The sequence below is a fragment of the Exophiala aquamarina genome, assembly GCF_000709125.1.
Source record: "Exophiala aquamarina CBS 119918 chromosome Unknown aczIA-supercont1.1, whole genome shotgun sequence".
In the NCBI taxonomy this organism is placed as follows: Eukaryota; Fungi; Ascomycota; class Eurotiomycetes; order Chaetothyriales; family Herpotrichiellaceae; genus Exophiala; species Exophiala aquamarina.
The window spans coordinates 5,197,242-5,213,768 of record NW_013550587.1 but is presented as its reverse complement, the minus strand read 5'-3'; the positions used below and the strand labels follow the sequence as shown (position 1 = coordinate 5,213,768).

Sequence of the window (16,527 nt, the reverse complement as noted above, 5' to 3'; positions counted from 1 at the left end):
AACCTACTCTGACCGCGATCCGTCTGGATCCCTTGATGTTTTTCTTGTCGTAGTTTGGTTGAGCTTTTTCTTCTTCTTCTCGTTGCAAGATAGTCAGGCCTTAATGTTGAAAATGAAAAGCAGAACTTTGGTAAGGCCATTGGTGGCATCCTGCAGAAATAGCCATAGATTTCTCAAGCATCAAACCGGTATTCGATGGGCAAGCGATACTTGGGCTTCAGGCCCGGCACAGAAAGTCGGCTCAGATTCGTAGGTGCATTTCTGCTCTATGACTCTGGTAACATCAACACTAACACAATTCCAGAGTGAATTTCCCGGGTGCTCTGAAAAGTAAATTCACCGCAATCATGAAATTCCAAAATCCAGCAGAGGAATCGGCAATGCCGACGTATCGCATAATGGATGCTGATGGGAAGATCGTGGACAATACAAGAGATCCTCAATCTGCATCTGATGAAGAGGTGATCGGCTGGTATAAAAACATGCTGACTGTGAGCATCTTGGACCTAATTATGTTCGACGCGCAACGACAAGGCCGAACGAGCTTCTACATGGTGTCTGCTGGAGAAGAAGGAGTAGCGGTGGGATCAGCATCCGCTCTCACTCCAGACGATGTCTGCTTTCTGCAGTATCGTGAACAAGGTGTTCTGATTCAACGAGGCTTTACTTTGAAGGAAATGATGAGCCAACTTTTTGCCAACAAGGACGACTATGGAAAGGGCCGAAACATGCCAGTCCATTACGGTAGTGAGAAGCTCAACGTGCACACTATCTCCAGCCCGTTGGCTACTCAGATTCCGCAAGCTTCAGGCGCTGCATATGCACTTAAAATGCAACGACTGATCAACCCAAACACACCGGAAAGAGTGGTGGCATGTTATTTTGGGGAGGGGGCCGCCAGCGAAGGAGACTTTCATGCAGCGTTGAATATGGCAGCGACCAAATCTTGCCCTATTGTTTTTGTATGCCGAAACAATGGCTTCGCTATTTCAACTGCCAGTATCGAGCAGTACAAGGGGGATGGCATTGCAAGCCGAGGTTTAGGATATGGGATCGATACCATCCGTGTTGATGGGAATGATATCTTTGCCGTCCGAGAAGTCATGCGCGAGGCAAGGAAGCTCGCACTTCAGGGAGATTGCAGACCGGTGTTGGTAGAGGCAATGAGCTACCGAGTCAGTCATCATAGCACTAGTGATGACAGTTTCGCATATCGAGCCAAACGGGAGGTTGAGGAATGGAAACGTCGAGATAATCCCATCACTCGTCTCCGCAAATGGATGGAAAACAAAGGCATCTGGAACGAAGACAAAGAGAAGGAGGCAAGAGCAGCAATACGAAAGAAAGTGCTACAAGAATTCTCAGCGGCCGAGAAAGTCAAGAAACCTCCTATACGAGCAATGTTTGAAGATGTGTACGAAGAGATTACACCAGAAGCGAGGGCTCAGATGAAGGAGCTCAAACGACTCATCGAGACCTATCCAAAAGAGTACGACGTGTCTCAATTTGAAGGAGGCAGTAAGAGTCTAGAATGAGCCTCAAAACGAGAATAACGACAACGATGAAGAACCAATGAGCGCGATATAATGCAAGATGGACACTAGTGGGTGAGTATCCCTGTAATGTTGTGACAGGCCCCAGCAATCCTCTTAGTTAATGCTATCTTTCTTGGTCCAGCTTTGGACGATAGAAGTTCAGCAGCGTATGGAGAATGAGTGCTCTATCACTCAACCGGAACTTTCGTGTATTTGTATGATTGTGGATTGAAGGCATTTGGACAGACGGCTTTCAGTCAAAGGAGGACCCAAGAAGCGTTGCCGGACTCACTCAGCCTCGTCATCGTCCGTGGGCCCCTCAAGACAATGGACACGACATCAGGCTAGTCACGGAGCACCTGTGAGGGATCGAGAAGATGGATTTGCTGCCAGCGCATGAGGTTGGAATTTTGCTGGTTTGGACCAGTAGGGAAGAAGGCATGCGTACAGCGCGAATTTGGGATTGGATGGTGGAATGGGAACTGTCAAAGGAAGGAACTGTGGCTTACAAGGGGCACCTGCCACTGAACGGCTGCCAAGGCGCTTACTCTCGGGAGATTGGCGTTACCGAGGATGCCGTGGGCATGAGTGGGATGACTCTAGGCGCCATGGGCGCCCATCGACGCCTAAATTGTGATTTAGCGGATCTCCAGCCACCGGTAACGGCGTTTTAGAGAGCCTGATGGACTTCCCTCAAGAACCAACCTCCTCGTTGTCTTGCCACAGCCCAATCCAAGTGCTCAACCAGCTTCATTCTACACACAGGAATATCCTGTTTCCAATCATACGTGTCTCACTAGTAGGCTTATCTCCCTACTGAATAAACCCAGAGCCATGGCATCATGTCCACTTCGCGTCGCTGACGTTGTGTTGTCTCCCAACCTCCTCGAGCCGATGCATCTGCCCACTACTTCAATCTCAGGAAGGTGAGTGAATCCTCCATTAATATCATATCTCGCGTGCAACAAACAGTATATATCTTCCTTGACCGCTATGCTACAAGATCATCATAGCTAGACTCTACCTGTTGTTTTTCCAGTTTAGCATTGTCTGCAATCCTTCTTGCTGCATTTTTTAGGCGTTGCGTCTCTTTTCACCTGTACACTACTATGTATACCACATCTTTGAGGTCCGTGCTTTCGGCACTGGCAATCACGTCGCTCCTAGTTCCAGCTGCAACACAGACCTGGAGTTCATGTAATCCTCTCACCCAAGGTATGGATGTTCTTGCTCTGATCATTCCAGCATTGTCTCTAACACTTCTGAAGGAGGATGCCCACCAAACCCCGCCCTCGGTCGAAGTGTCGCAATTGATTTCACCTCTGGGCCCTCTAGCGAATTTTCCGCTTCGGGTGGACCAACCTATGATTCGAATGGCGCAGCCTTTACTGTCTCACAGCCTGGCGACTCTCCATCCCTCTCCTCCAATTGGTACATCATGTTCGGCCATGTCGATTTCGTTGTGAAAGCGGCACCAGGCACGGGAATCGTAAGCGCTGCCATCTTGCAATCTGATTGCCTCGACGAAATCGACTGGGAATGGTTGGGAGGCGACAACACTCAGGCCCAGAGCAATTATTTTGGAAAAGGTATCACCACAACTGGCTATAATCGAGGAGCCTTCCATGGCGCAGCCAGCAATCACGATCAATTCCACACATACAGCATCGATTGGACTGCCGATCAGATTGTTTGGAGCATTGACGGCAGTACCGTACGAGCCATGACAAAGGATCAAGCACAAGCTGGACAATACCCTCAAACGCCCATGTATGTCAAAATGGGGGCATGGGCAGGAGGTGATCCTTCCAACCCTCAAGGCACAATTGAATGGGCCGGCGGAATTACAGATTTTACCGCTGGTCCATTCACCATGTACGTGAAATCCGTCCATGTGACGGATTATTCCACCGGAACGCAATATACATATTCTGGGAGCAGCGGTACATGGGAGTCGATTCGATCTGATGGTGGTCAGATCAATCCTGCGGGCAACGGTACTCCGGTTCAAGCAGGTTCGGCGCCAGCGGTGACCTCGCAAGTTCCGGATAGCGCACCCCTAGGGTTTGGTAACAACGCCAATAGTGACTCCGTTACTGCAACTCGAACAGGTTGGCCATGGACCGGAACAGCGACGGCAACGGTAGTGACTGCGGTAAGCGCCTCGACTTCTGGGCTGAGAGGTCAGTGAATACTCTGGTCCAGCTCTGATCTCTGATCCTTACTGACTTGTTTATAGATCTCTTCCCCAGGTTCACAGTCTGCGCCAGTTTCGCCCTCACTTTCGGCTTCAGCTTCGTCTCTTACAGTCTTCACTTCTTGGGATAACCAAGGGTTTCTGACCACTGTGACAACGGATGCCGCGGCATTGACAGCCCCGATAAGTTACAACAGTCAAGGTTTCCCGGTTACCGTTACTTCGGCAATAGCCTCCACCAATATATTAAGCGCTACAAATCCGGGCTTAAGCAGCGCTGCTGGACAACAGACAGATAGCCTCAGTGGATCAACGACCAATTCCGCAGCAGCAAGTGAAAGTGGAACTCAGATCTTGAGCAACACTATATCACCATCATCCGCAGCCTCGGCAGGTGGTGGCTCCAGCGATATTGAAGGCTCGGTCACCGCTTCTACCCAGATTACACAGTCAAGCAGCAATGTGGTGTCGACGAGCAGTCCTGCAACCACCAACCCCAGCCTTTCCTCGACAGCATCTTCTGATAGCGCAGCAGCTTCAACACCAACCATTCCCTCAAATGCTCCAAGCACAACACTTTCGAATAGTGCTTCGAATACGCAAGGTTTGTCGAGCACAAGCTCTTCGGCGGTGTCTCAAAGCACTGCCAACACTAGTGCGGTATCTCCATCCGAATCGCTCAGAACATCGACTACTAGGACTAATGATTCACAATCGACGAGTCGAAGTGAGTCAACATTGGCAACATCGACACAAACGAGTGCTTCGTCATCTGCAACAAGTGGAACGCCACCAGCGCCCAATGAAGCAAGCCTAAGGCAAGCCTTACAGCCTCCTGTGGTATTGCTGGTCCTCTGCGCCCTTTCCCTTACCTGAGCAGAAAATCTCGACATAAAACCAAATTTGTCAGCGAACAGCGTTCGTGATTTCGAGTAGTGTGTTCAGCAAGGCTTCGGGAAGATTTCCAGGGATGGGTTGGTTACGGAGTACCTGGACGAGGCTACGGCGTTCGGATTACTGGACATGACATTTACGAGTGATACCCAACAAATTGTTAGATTATGAAGGGGCTTGAGATAAGCCTTTAGATATGTAGATAGCACCCGCTCGGTGTCAACCTGGGGTATAGGGATTAATTGGAATGTTATGACACGTGAAAGACAGCCTCTCTAACCTGGACTATCTCTCGGTATTCACCATTAACTGCCCCTCGACCTCTCTTCGAAGCGGCTGAGCGATGAACCTGGTGACTGATCCACGCTTTGTTGAGCTGGGCGGAAGTTAAGCTCGCCAAACAGCCATGCCTGGCAGGGGGGGGTGCTGATCCCTGCACGTGGGATGGCACAGAACTGTCTCGAGGCTAATAATGAAGCTTTTTATGCGGCCAGGGTGCGGGCATGGGCCGCCCACAATCAACGTCATTTTCATTTAATTCCCCATCCGTTCCGTTCGTTCGTTGCAGAGGCAAGCAGCGTTGAGGCACCCAGAGGCACCCAAGAGGCAAAGGACCCACTAATTAATTACCTGTCAGTACAATTACCTACGGCCACCACTGCTCCCGCCAGAGGCGCCACTTCCGAGTCCCCCTCTTGGGTCTTTGAGTCTTCACATCCCACCTTCCACACTCCTTTTGTGTGCCACAGACTCAGATTCAGATTACAGATCCAGGACTCTACTCATCTGTCCATAAACCTCCACTATTTTGTGTACTTCCAGTCCCTTCCTCATCTCCCCTTTCCCCCATCGCCCACCATGTCGACCACGCAGCCTACCGACATCTCTCAAAGCCACCCCTACACCTGCAATTCCTGTGCGGTGGCATTCCGCAATAGTGATGCCCAACGCACACACATGCGAAGCGACTGGCACCGTTACAATTTGAAGCGAAGGCTGGCCGATCTCCCTGCTGTTTCCACAGAAGACTACAATGAAAAGGTGCTTGCCGCCCAAGCGACCAATACTGCAGCTGCAGCACAGGCTGCTTTTGCAAGGACATGTCCGATCTGCCAGAAAACCTACTATAGTGAGAACGCATACCAGAACCACATCTTGAGCAGAGCACACAAGACCCGAGAACTGGGCGGCGGAAGGAGTTCACGTGGTGACAACCACTCCGTTGTCGGGTCTACTGCCGACTCAGAGCCCCGAGATCCTGAAGCGGAGGCAGAATTTGAAAAGGTAGTGGCGGGTATGAAAGATACATCTATTGCAGAGGTACCTGCAATTACACGAAGACCATCCGCACCTCCGCCGGACACAGATCCTCGGGCCGACCATCCCATTTCGCCGGAGAAGCCTGAAGTCTCATCCATCCCTCTATCCAGATGCCTATTCTGCAACTACGACTCACCAAACATCAAGCTGAGTGTGGCACATATGACCAAGATTCATGGCCTCTTCATACCAGAGCAAACTTATCTAGTAGATCCTGAAGGTCTTCTATCCTATATACACGCCAAAGTGTTCCAGAATTTTGAATGCCTATGGTGTCACAAGTTGAGGAATAATGCCGAAGCCGTCCAGACTCACATGCGAGACAAGGGACACTGTAAGATTGCCTTCGAATCAGAAGAAGAGATGGTAGAGATGGGCCAGTTCTATGACTTTTCAAGCACATATTCCGATGTTGATGGCGATTCCAACATGGATGAAGATGAGGGGAAATCGAGAACAAATGGGGGCGTCAAACTCGCGAGTTCTCAGGAAGACGAGGGCTGGGAGACTGACTCTTCCTTCTCGTCACTTGATACCAACGATCTTGCATCTGTCCCCATTGACGATCGAACATCATCTTACCAAAGACTTCCCCTACATCGGCATCATTCAAATGCAGATTCACGGCCCCACAAGCTGGTTGATGGATACCATTCCCGTGCGCATAATCACAACAATGCTGTCTTTTATGACGAACACGAGATGCATCTGCCCAGTGGTCGTATTGCTGGCCATCGAAACTTGCGAAAATATTACCGGCAAAACCTTCATTCTTATCCCACAGCAGCCGAGCGAATGGAGCGCGCTCAACGACTGATAGAAGAGGCAAGTTCGGATGCTGATATGGAGGATACCGAGGTACCGGCGACGTCTATCCGAAACAGCCTGATGAGACGTGATGAGGCAGGAATGCTGGGAGTTACTGCCCAGCAACGGAAAGATGTCCGCTCCCAGGAGGTCAGAAGTAAACAGAGAGAACTACGTACTCAGAATCGATATCAAGCTAAGCTGGAGAAGCAGAACAACAGCCAGAAGCACTTTAGGGTCAGTTCGATCCCCTCTATGCATTTGCTGCTACCTTTGCTAACAATTTCCAGGATCCCCTACTGCAGTGATTGGGAAGGATTCGAAGCTCGATTTCACCGATCTGTTGGCAATGCGTTGGACATACTCTGCGTGGTAGAATGATCAGTGCAAAGCATCGAAAGCATTGTGCATCTTTACAGTGGACTTATCTGGGGCACAGTCCGGAAGCATCAATCAATGCTAAGATGCCCTTCCAGTGCCATTGCATGAGGATGTACAGCGCTATCCGTGCAGATCGAGGGGTCTGTGCTGTACTAACTTCCAATATGCATGTTGTCTGATACATAGAATATTTGTTAGGTGTCAATCCGACTCTTTGATAGCCTCATGAGACTTCCGTGAGTGGCAGGTACTCACAGGAATCCCTTTACATAATGGCTCCGAGTCGAGCGCATGTGATTTCGTACGGTAGTGCCCGGACTAAGTCCGGGCTTGGCACCCAGCCTTAACTTCGATTCTTGAGCTCAATCCCAAGACAATTGCATAACAGCTCATCACAGACACAATCTCAATCAAAGCATCTACACTCGGAGAGAGGTAGCTGCACGATGGCGAAAAAAGGTACGTTCTCGTCCACCTTGGCCCTTTGCACCATGACTGTCCGTCTTTCCGCCTTCTCCACTCTCCGCGAACGCCTCCCACGCCCTCCTGGTTGTACAGAACTAACTCAGGCAACAGCCAAATCCCGCACGATCGCCGTGCGGCTCCTCAGCATGGCCATGACGGGATACTACCGAACCATGGTGCGGCCACGAACCTCCCGCCCTCTCAGCATGTTGAAATACGACCCGGTCGTCAAGAAGCAGGTCCTGTTCCTGGAGCAGAAGCGCGGCAAGAACTGACCCCCACCAGCGTGACGCGAACGTCGGGGCGGGTCTTCAGAAACATATGTCGAGGCCTCGCTTGAGTGCTTCTGGGTCCATGCAGGTTGTGCGCCCTTGGTGGCCTGAGGCCGGCCGCCCAGTGGTCTTGCCACGCCACGCACGACTCAGTGTGATGGCCGGATAAGGCCAGGGGGCTTTTTGTCTGAGAAGAGGCGCGTGTCGCTCCCGGTGAGGAGACACGGCCAGGCCATCAATGCGGAGGAGAGAGAGCGAGGGCCGCGGTGGAACGATTACAATCTGAACGAGACTTGATCTGGGCGACATTAGCACAAGCTATTCTGCCTTTCACCAATCGACAGAGCGGCAACAAAAAGGGCAAATCGGTGCATTACGGAGCGCGGCTGGGAGGGTGTAAGCGATGCAAAGGGAGAAAATGGGGGTGCAACGCCATTCCGTGATCATTTTTTTCGACGTTGCTTTTCGATTTTCTCCATTGCACGAAAGAGAGGGAAGGCGACGGCGTCAAGGTGTCAATCCCTTTCTTCCATGGATCTCCCGCCCAGGGTACGGGTCATCAACGCAGACACAGGTTACAAACACAACAACTGCTCGAGGACTGCTACCACGACGGCCACTACTACTAAGCCGCGTTATAGCGCCCCAATTTCCCTTTTCATGTGCACTTATTACCCAGTCTTCAGCGACGCTTGGCTCGATGTATCTGGCTGGCCCGCGGAAGTCTTGGACCCCTATGAAATGAAAGATTGTTCGGGTCTTTCCATGGTCGCTGGGAAATAATTGCGGACTAGTCGGTTGATCATACCATTACCACTCTGTAACAACACCAAAATTTGATAGATACCATCCGATGAAACGATAGATCTATAATTCTACGGGCATAATAGGCACGACAAATATCGATGAGCAGTTGAGACATCTTTTGTTCCTACAAATGTCACTCTATAAGAATGAATCGGTTGTCCTAAGAAATAATGGGCTATCGGACGAGCTCAATATCTCTCTCTGTTATCGTACGCACAAATCTAATAGATCGGTTCTGCCACGCTTCCCGTCTTGTTGTTATTCCATGTTAACTGTGAAATACCCATTGTACGTTCGCAATAGCAGGTTGTCATCGGCATGTTAATGAGAGTCTTTGCCCGGTCTTTCAAGATGTACTGAGATGGCTGTGCGGTATAATAACAATTTTTCGAGCCTGGCCCTAGATCGCAGCCAGAAAGTCAAAGCCAGAAAATTTCCCCCTCGCGAATGGAACTATCGTTTCCACTACCAAGAGCAAACAATGCTTTTGTTGATCTCCGCGCTATGCACCGAACCGGGTTGAGTATCTTTCCTGACGTGACCCTTTTCCAGCTGGCTTCGATGGCTTCTGCCCCTTGCCTGGTGCTGGAGCGTTCGTACCCACAATACTACTTCGACGGAAAGTGACCGTTTTCCTTGATGGTGTCTGGCCATCCTTTCGCGAGGTGTTCTGGGTGTTCTGGGATGTGCCTGGTATTCTTACTTCGAGGGTTGCTGCTGCGCGCTTGGCTTGTTTTGGTAGTTGGTAATCTTCACTCTACACCTGCCCCATCTTGCGCTTTGCCGCTGAGTTCGGTCGGTATCTTTCACGTGCCACTGATGGAGTTGCCTCCCTGTCCCTTGGTGTCTCTGGTCTTTCGACTGGTGATTTTGCGGTCCTGGTCTGTTGCTGCTTAGTCTGAAATTCACTATTAAGTCGTTCAGGTCTTGGTTTTGCTAACTCAGATGAACCTCTTTGTATGGAAACCTTGTTTCGCTCAACCTCGATATCTCTTCTGTCAGTTCGAATCGGCTGGGGTTTCCGGGCGAAGCCAAGCCTTCGAGGGGGTGTCGTTGTTTCAAGTTGAAGTTCGGTATGGGGGCTGATGTCTAGAAGCATTTGCTCATTTAGAGACCCATAAGAGCTTGATGGCGGAGGTTGAGTGGTCGACTCCACGCGTGCTGTTGATCGGGCACCCATGCCCCCACCCTGAGATGAGGGAAGAGAAGTCCCAGGTTCTTCAAGGTAAGCTATGCGCTCGTCCCCCAGATACTCATCTCTCTCGAAAGGATTGGCTATGTCACTCAATGATGAAGTATCTCCAGAATCAAGTAAGCCCAGCGTCTCCAGATCTTGGCGTTGAGGTTGGAATGAGTCCGGGACTTCCTGGAGAGTCTCTTGAATTTCTGGTTGAGTGTCGGCAACAAAGCTCTGTGAGCTCGTGGCTAAACCCAAAGACATTTGTGGTGGGATCAGAGCGTTGGTAACAGTAAGCCCGGTTGCTTGGATTGGGCTCATTTCCTCCTCATTGAACTGTAAGCAGGGTCGAGAATCACTTTGATTTGGACTGCTATTCTGTGCAGATCGGTTGGCGGCTCGTCGGATAGGTTGAGTTGGCTTACTTGGAGTCTCCTCAGTCTCCATCGCAGAGAGCCGATCTCGCAGCAGTAACAACTCATTCTCTTTGATTTTAAGAGCTGCCTTGGACTTGACAAATTCTTCAGATTTGGAGGTGTAAGTCGCTAACTCTTCTTCGACCCGGCGGATTTTCTCCTCCTTATCACTGAGCAAGTGCCGAAAGGCATCCAGCTCCCGGATTCCTTCACTTGTAATGGTCAGCTCGGCACTCATGGACTCCAAGGTGTCTTTGAGCGACTTATTCTCCTCTTCAAGTTTCCGCATCCGTGACAGATCATCTTTGGCCTTATTGAGCGCGGATTGAGATTCTTCTAGCTGAGCATTCTGATCTTCTAGTTGACCTCGAAGATGTTGCATACCATCAAGCTTTTGTCTTAATCCGTGAGTCTCTCGTTCGAGATGCGCTTTACCCTCTGCAAAAATGTCTCTCTCTTGTGCTTTTTGTTCCAGTTTATGCGTATGATTTTGCAAGCTCTGGACCTGAGAGGCAAGTGCTTTGGCTTCTTGAGTCTTCTGAAATACTGCCTCATTTTGCGAAACTAGCTCCTGCTTGACCTGCTCATACTGGTATTGGCTCTTCTTCAAGTCATTGATTTCTGCTGACTTGGTAGCCAGGTCAAGCTGCATCTGGTCACGCAAGCGTACATCCTCCTGAGCCCTCGACAGACCTTGTTGCAACTTGGCCAGACGCTTTTCGATATCATTTTTCTCGCGAAGAGCCAATGTTGATGTGCTCTGAGACTTTTTGAGCTCTTCTTGAACCTTTGAAAACTGTTCATTCATACTCGTCGACTCCCTTTCGATCTGTTGTCGTACACGAGTCTGCTCGTCCAGGTCTGCCCTCAACTTACAAATTTGCTCTTTGGATTGACTAGCCTGAAAAAATTAGTCACTCGAAATTTTGATCATGTTTGTTCCTTACCTTTTCATTCATCTCTCTGCTCGTAGTCTCTTTGAAAAGAATCATTTCCTCCATAAGATTGCGAAATTGCCAGGCAATGTTGTCCTTCTCTTTCTGAAGCTCATCCCTTTGCGTCTCAAGAAGCTTGATTTGCCCTGACTGATCATCATTTTGAACCTTGTATTCTGCTGCTTTAGCGTTTGCAGCTTGACACTTAGTTTGAAGGGCGTCATTTGTGTCTTTCAGATGGTTGAACTGCTTTTGGGCAATTCCCCTACCTTCAGAGAGCGCCTCGATTAACTTTTCTGTGTTATTCTTCAAGTAGGCCTCCCGATCTTCAGCGACCTGCTTGCCGTTGCGAAGTAATTCTATAATGACCTTGGAATGTTCAATTGTGTGCGCCAACCGAGCAGCCTCCTCCTTTGTCTTTACTAACTCGGCGTTGCTTGCCTGGAGAGCTTCCCGGCTTTTTTCTGTCTCTGCGGTAGTTAGAGACTTCGCTATCTGGTCTTTGACATCCTCCCTTAGCGTTCCAACCGCTGATTTAAGGCGTGAACTGACTAATTCGGTCACGGATTCAATGTTGTTTTTAATTTGAGCCAATTTCGGACCAAATGTTGATTCATCCTTGAGAAGCACCTGGCATGCTTTCACAGACTCGAGGATTTCTTTTGATTCCGAGTTCATTCCGGCATCCTTGACAGCAAGTCTGGTCAGTTCACTAAAGATTTCTCGCAAAGACTTGTTTTGTCTGTCTCTGTCGTCGTGAAATCTCTGGTCTTGTCTGGTTTTATGTCGTCCAATTTGGGCAATGTGGGCTTCCAGCTTCTCACATCTAGCCTGCTCTCTTCTGAGGTGCTCGCATTTTGCCTGAAGCACTCCATCCTTCCGATTGAAATCAGCAATGTTGACTATTGCCAATTGCCTGACATCGTTGACGAGACCACGCATCCTGTCCATCTGACCAAGACTTTTCTGTTGGACGTTGTCCAGATCTTGCAAACGCGCGCGTAGATCATCCCTCTCATTTGTAAGTTCTGCAAGGGACTGGCGGAGATTGATAGACTTGTTTTGCAGAATTTCACAGTCTTTGTTTGCTTCGAGCGCCCAATTTTTCAATTTATAGTATTTTTCTTTGAAGGTGTCCAGATACTGGTCAGCTATAGCTTGTTTTGCGGACAGTTGACGTTGAGCATTTTCAGCCTCTTCAAGACGTGCTTCCGACAGAATCTTTTCCTCACATAACAGGCGGTTCTGTTCCTCAATTGATTCCAACTTTCGTATAGATTTTGTAGTCTCCCTGGATCGAGACATGAGCAGGTACAACAAATCCTCTTCAGAAGGTACCTGCCCAGAGCAAGGAGCCTCCTTTCGAGGTCCTGAGAATCCCCGTAACATGGGGTGGTGAAGCCGCGGGTTTGTTGGAGTCTTGACAACTCCTAATGGACGTGAAGGTCGTCTTCCAGGAATTTTGGACCGGTGTCTTTCGATTGTACCGGTGGCAGTGGAGGGTGAATTCGCCCCAACATTCAGGATGTGGTTGTCGACGATAAACGCCTGTTGAGTGTGTGGTGTTATTCCGCGTATATCCTGAGGAGGAGTCTTTACCATCGGTGAGAGGTCCAGCTTTTCGTGTAAACAAATAGCTCCTTCTGAAATGCTCGGCGGCGCTGCTGCTGCTGATGAATGCCTTTCTGAGGTCCCAGAACAATGCACCACGTCATCCAAATACTCAACAACCTTGCAAGATAGGTGCTCCGATGGTGTCTCGACAGCACATGCATCAGGACTGTCTTCTTCTTGCTCCAGGTTTCCAGAAGTAGGCCTGAAAGAAATTGAATGCTGCTTATGTGAAAGCGCAGCTTCGTCGCAAACTGAGGGAGGTTCGACGCTACCAGTATTCAACAGGTCGAAAGGTTTCTCGGCAGGCTCAGTAGACTTTCTGTACAAGGATATTAGCACTGGGTAGACAGGTGAGAACGCTAATAGAGTCATACTCTTCGGCAATAGCAAATAACGCTTGCTCATTAGCAACAAGGCCCACCTTTAGCTGGAGGTCTTGAACGGGCTTAGCAATCCCTCGTCCCAAGTGGAAGTGCTTTGGCTTGTGTGCTGGTTCGAAGCAAAACGTTGTCGGTGCCTTTATGCTTCCAGAGCTGCTCGGACGATGGAAGAAATTGCTCGGTGCAATTGCTTTCTGGTCAAAAATGGTGGCATTTCCCCTCTGCTGCAACAAATCTCTGGAGGTGGGGCTTTCCTCCCAGGCTTCAGAGAAACCATTTGTAGATCGAGGGCTTTGATTTTCGTCGTTTTCGAGGGCTACCTCAAGATTGATGCCTCGGTGTTGATCATGTCTATTTTCGGGCCTATTGCTTCGACTTCCGTCATTGAATTCATCGGTGACTTGGGCCACGGACTGGTGCCCTCCTGAGGCAGAAGGATTACTCATGACCCTGTGCAGTGGAAGAGGCCACAGAGAAGTCGACAGGAATGAAAAGGTACAAAGACTGACGAAATCACGCACGACAAAACGCACGACGGGGTCGGGTGTAACATGGTTGAAGTTACCATGGCCATGAAACGGACAAGACAGGCAAGAAGGATCAGTGTGCGTGAAAGGTGATTCGGTGAGAACGGGAAGGGACGCGTTGGGCCTCGCTCTTCATTTCACATTCGCACCTTCCAGCAATGCGCGTTGATGCTCATCTTACGCTTTCCGTCGTACGCAGCTAGGGTCGGACAGAAGAATTCCCGGTCCGAGATTCCTCACAAGCACAGGCAAGGAAGAAGAGAGTACATCCATCTCTTCGAGGCTGAATATGGTTCTTCAATTTTGAGTGGAATGGGAAGGAGATATGATGCGCATCATTCTGAAACCCTGGAAGAGTGATACCAAGATGGTGCTTTCGTCAGGGCACGGAAAGCTGCATTCCTTAGTACTTATCTTATCTGAAGGGAGCGACGAATCGTTTGCCTAGTCAGACAAAATCAATGCAAATGAGGATCTGTGTGAGTGGGCAGTTGTCTTTCAACATCCTTGCTCTGCTATGTCCTGGGCTTCACTGGTAAGTTTCGAGGTAAGGTGTATCCGAAATACGATACACGAGGTTCGTCGACGAGACGTTCCGCTTGTATAGTGCCTGGATGCCTTTGCCGAGATCAAGCAGACCATGGTAAGACTTCAAATGGATGGACTTGAACCTTCCTTCTGTGAGGGGCATGGCCAGTCACTTAACCCGGCGGACTTGGGTCTGCCCCAAAGATTGGAAAAGAAACGAAACTGTAGAAGATATATGCGAAGTCGCGATTGTATGCAGTCTCCTCCGGGGGCGTTCAAGCACATGCCGTACCATATGCAGATGAAACAGATCCCCGATGGCCACTATGAGGTCGGTTCTGGCGGTTCGACCATGTTGAGCTTGGCCACAGCGGGCCTGGCGGGCATATACGATCTCCGTCGAGGCGACTAAGCAACTGCGAGGTCAAGGACATTCTCATATTTTCGGGCTGACTAAAAGTGTTATTCCCAATGCTGGGAACGGCATGTTTTCATGGCGGTTCAGTGAACTACGTGAATTGGTGCAGGCTTCTTTCGCCCATGGTCGAAGCCTAGAGCTTGTGAACGAGCAGAGGGCGTTTCTTGGACTCGTTGGCATTGAATGTGGTTGACAGATCCAATACATTTGAAGGATATCCGGCTAATCCCCCTACAATAATTAGCAACTTGCGAATCTCCTTACAAACTAGTACCAGAGGGTGGGATAACATCGTAGGAGAAGCCATATATGTACTAGTGCGCTTACTCACGGATCTCCCTAGACGGCCACGCAAGAGTAACGAAGTCGTTGATGATGTAAAAGGTAAATGCAAAGCCAGCTGGCGCGATGAATGTGGAGTAGGTGGTATATTCATGCTATCATCTACTCATACCTAAGTCCCAACCTTCCCAGTCAGACCATCCCCAAATCTTAAGTGTCATCCTTCGGAGGGATAAGTCGACAAAAACAACAAATCCTCAATACTGTACCCTCTTATTCAAGACCATTGACTCCTCGTAGTCGCAGCAATTGAACATATTACAATTCAGACCTCAGACCCATCTACAGTCTCTTCCTCATTGCCTCTCTCAACTTGATATGTGGTCGAATGAAACGTTACCGCCCAAATACCTTCTTCCATACAGGTGTCTTTGGGCTATCCATTTCAAAGGCTGAGGATGGGATCTTGACATTGGGTGGGCGGGGCCTCGACTTGCTCTCTCTCCTAGGCAAGGGGGTCTTCGAAGACTCGTCTGAGGTCCTTTCGACCTTCACCGCCACATCTGGAAGACCTTTTTCGACGTCTCGAGTCTGACGATTGGGCTGCTTTTTCATACGCTCAGCGCGGTGCTGTGAATTGGCTTTCTTCAATTTGCTATTGGTTTCGGCATCGTGCATCTTCTTCTCCAGTGGGGAGAAGGTCATTTTCTTCGGGGTGAGCGGTGTCGCTACGGCTTTAACTGCACTTGTGACCCTGCGTGCTGACCGACGAAGACCCTCCTTGATCTTCCATTGTCTCTTTTTGGCAAGGAAGAATAGAACAGCGGTGGTCGCTGAACAACACCAATCAGCGGGCATTCTCATGGATTTTCAAGGAAGGAAGTTCTACTCACTGCCGAGGACGACTGTAACACTAACCACAACTGCGATGGCGATGACTGCACCATGGCTCAAGTTTGCGGAGCCTGTATCCGGGCCCGCAGAGGCTGCACTTTCGGAGTTCGTTGGGTCGGAGCCCAAGCTGCCGGGTTGGAGACCCTCTGTGGCGCCACCATCCCCAGCTTGTGCGCGAACTCCCAAGTTCGGCAGGGAGCTAAAGCATAAATACAGGGTAAGACACCAAGGAAGAAGACGAGCTGGAGCGTTCATTACGAAAAGCAGGATTCCGCCGTACAAAGACGGGAGATCAGGTTGTTGGGTAACGAAAGGGTTCGAATGATGAAGCACAAGGACTCTCATGCAGAGGTATGAGGATGAGGGCAGACCGGTGCACCTCAAGGTAGTTATGGTATGCTTGGGTTTGGGAAGAGACTTCAGTTACTGCAGTTGTGCTGGCCACAACTCACCTTAAGTCATTGACCTCAGCGTTTGCACATCAAGTTACGGCGCTACTTCCAACGGCCGCACCCACAATTGCACTGCCTCTGTCATTGCTCCGAAGAGGTCCCATAACGGCCAGACATTAGCGAGAGCGAGAGAGAAATGCTGTACTATTGGAAGTCAGGGCGGATTGTGAGACGAGGCAAGAAACGTGAAACGAAGTGTGATGTCTAGGATAGCCGCCGGGCTGGC

General features: G+C 49.8%; 6 protein-coding genes across 6 annotated transcripts; 4 read left to right on the top strand and 2 right to left on the bottom strand.

Moving 5' to 3' along the window:
* Positions 1-347: 347 nt before the first annotated feature.
* Positions 348-1,535, top strand: A1O9_01821 (2-oxoisovalerate dehydrogenase E1 component, alpha subunit; the record flags this gene model as incomplete). Its single annotated transcript, XM_013410979.1, has 1 exon — positions 348-1,535. The coding sequence occupies one exon, from the start codon at positions 348-350 to the stop codon at positions 1,533-1,535; it is 1,188 nt and encodes a 395-aa protein (XP_013266433.1).
* Positions 1,536-2,973: 1,438 nt separating this feature from the next.
* On the top strand, positions 2,974-3,746 carry A1O9_01820 (murein transglycosylase; the record flags this gene model as incomplete). Its single annotated transcript, XM_013410978.1, has 2 exons — positions 2,974-3,599; positions 3,647-3,746. The coding sequence occupies 2 exons, from the start codon at positions 2,974-2,976 to the stop codon at positions 3,744-3,746; spliced, it is 726 nt and encodes a 241-aa protein (XP_013266432.1).
* A 1,738-nt stretch (positions 3,747-5,484) lies between these two features.
* Positions 5,485-7,061, top strand: A1O9_01819 (uncharacterized protein; the record flags this gene model as incomplete). Its single annotated transcript, XM_013410977.1, has 2 exons — positions 5,485-6,990; positions 7,044-7,061. The coding sequence occupies 2 exons, from the start codon at positions 5,485-5,487 to the stop codon at positions 7,059-7,061; spliced, it is 1,524 nt and encodes a 507-aa protein (XP_013266431.1).
* Positions 7,062-7,625: 564 nt separating this feature from the next.
* Positions 7,626-7,874, top strand: A1O9_01818 (uncharacterized protein; the record flags this gene model as incomplete). The annotated part of the gene is made up of 1 exon (XM_013410976.1): positions 7,626-7,874. One exon carries the CDS (start codon positions 7,626-7,628, stop codon positions 7,872-7,874), a length of 249 nt encoding a protein of 82 aa, XP_013266430.1.
* Positions 7,875-9,180: 1,306 nt separating this feature from the next.
* A1O9_01817 (uncharacterized protein) lies at positions 9,181-12,541 on the bottom strand. The gene is made up of 2 exons (XM_013410975.1): positions 11,219-12,541; positions 9,181-11,172 (listed from the first exon to the last, which is right to left on the bottom strand). Exons 1-2 carry the CDS (start codon positions 12,509-12,511, stop codon positions 9,436-9,438), a joined length of 3,030 nt encoding a protein of 1,009 aa, XP_013266429.1. The 5' UTR covers positions 12,512-12,541; the 3' UTR covers positions 9,181-9,435.
* Positions 12,542-15,351: 2,810 nt separating this feature from the next.
* On the bottom strand, positions 15,352-16,011 carry A1O9_01816 (uncharacterized protein; the record flags this gene model as incomplete). The annotated part of the gene is made up of 2 exons (XM_013410974.1): positions 15,849-16,011; positions 15,352-15,788 (listed from the first exon to the last, which is right to left on the bottom strand). The coding sequence occupies exon 2, from the start codon at positions 15,658-15,660 to the stop codon at positions 15,352-15,354; it is 309 nt and encodes a 102-aa protein (XP_013266428.1). The 5' UTR covers positions 15,661-15,788; positions 15,849-16,011.
* Positions 16,012-16,527: the final 516 nt, after the last annotated feature.

Bases quoted from the DNA above. Each gene is read 5' to 3' on its own strand.
- A1O9_01817 (XM_013410975.1), bottom strand. From the start codon at position 12,511: ATGTCTCGATCCAGGGAGACTACAAAATCTATACGAAAGTTGGAATCA. The intron at 11,173-11,218 runs GTAAGGAACAAA...TAATTTTTTCAG, and splicing joins GCAGAGAGATGAATGAAAAG to GCTAGTCAATCCAAAGAGCA.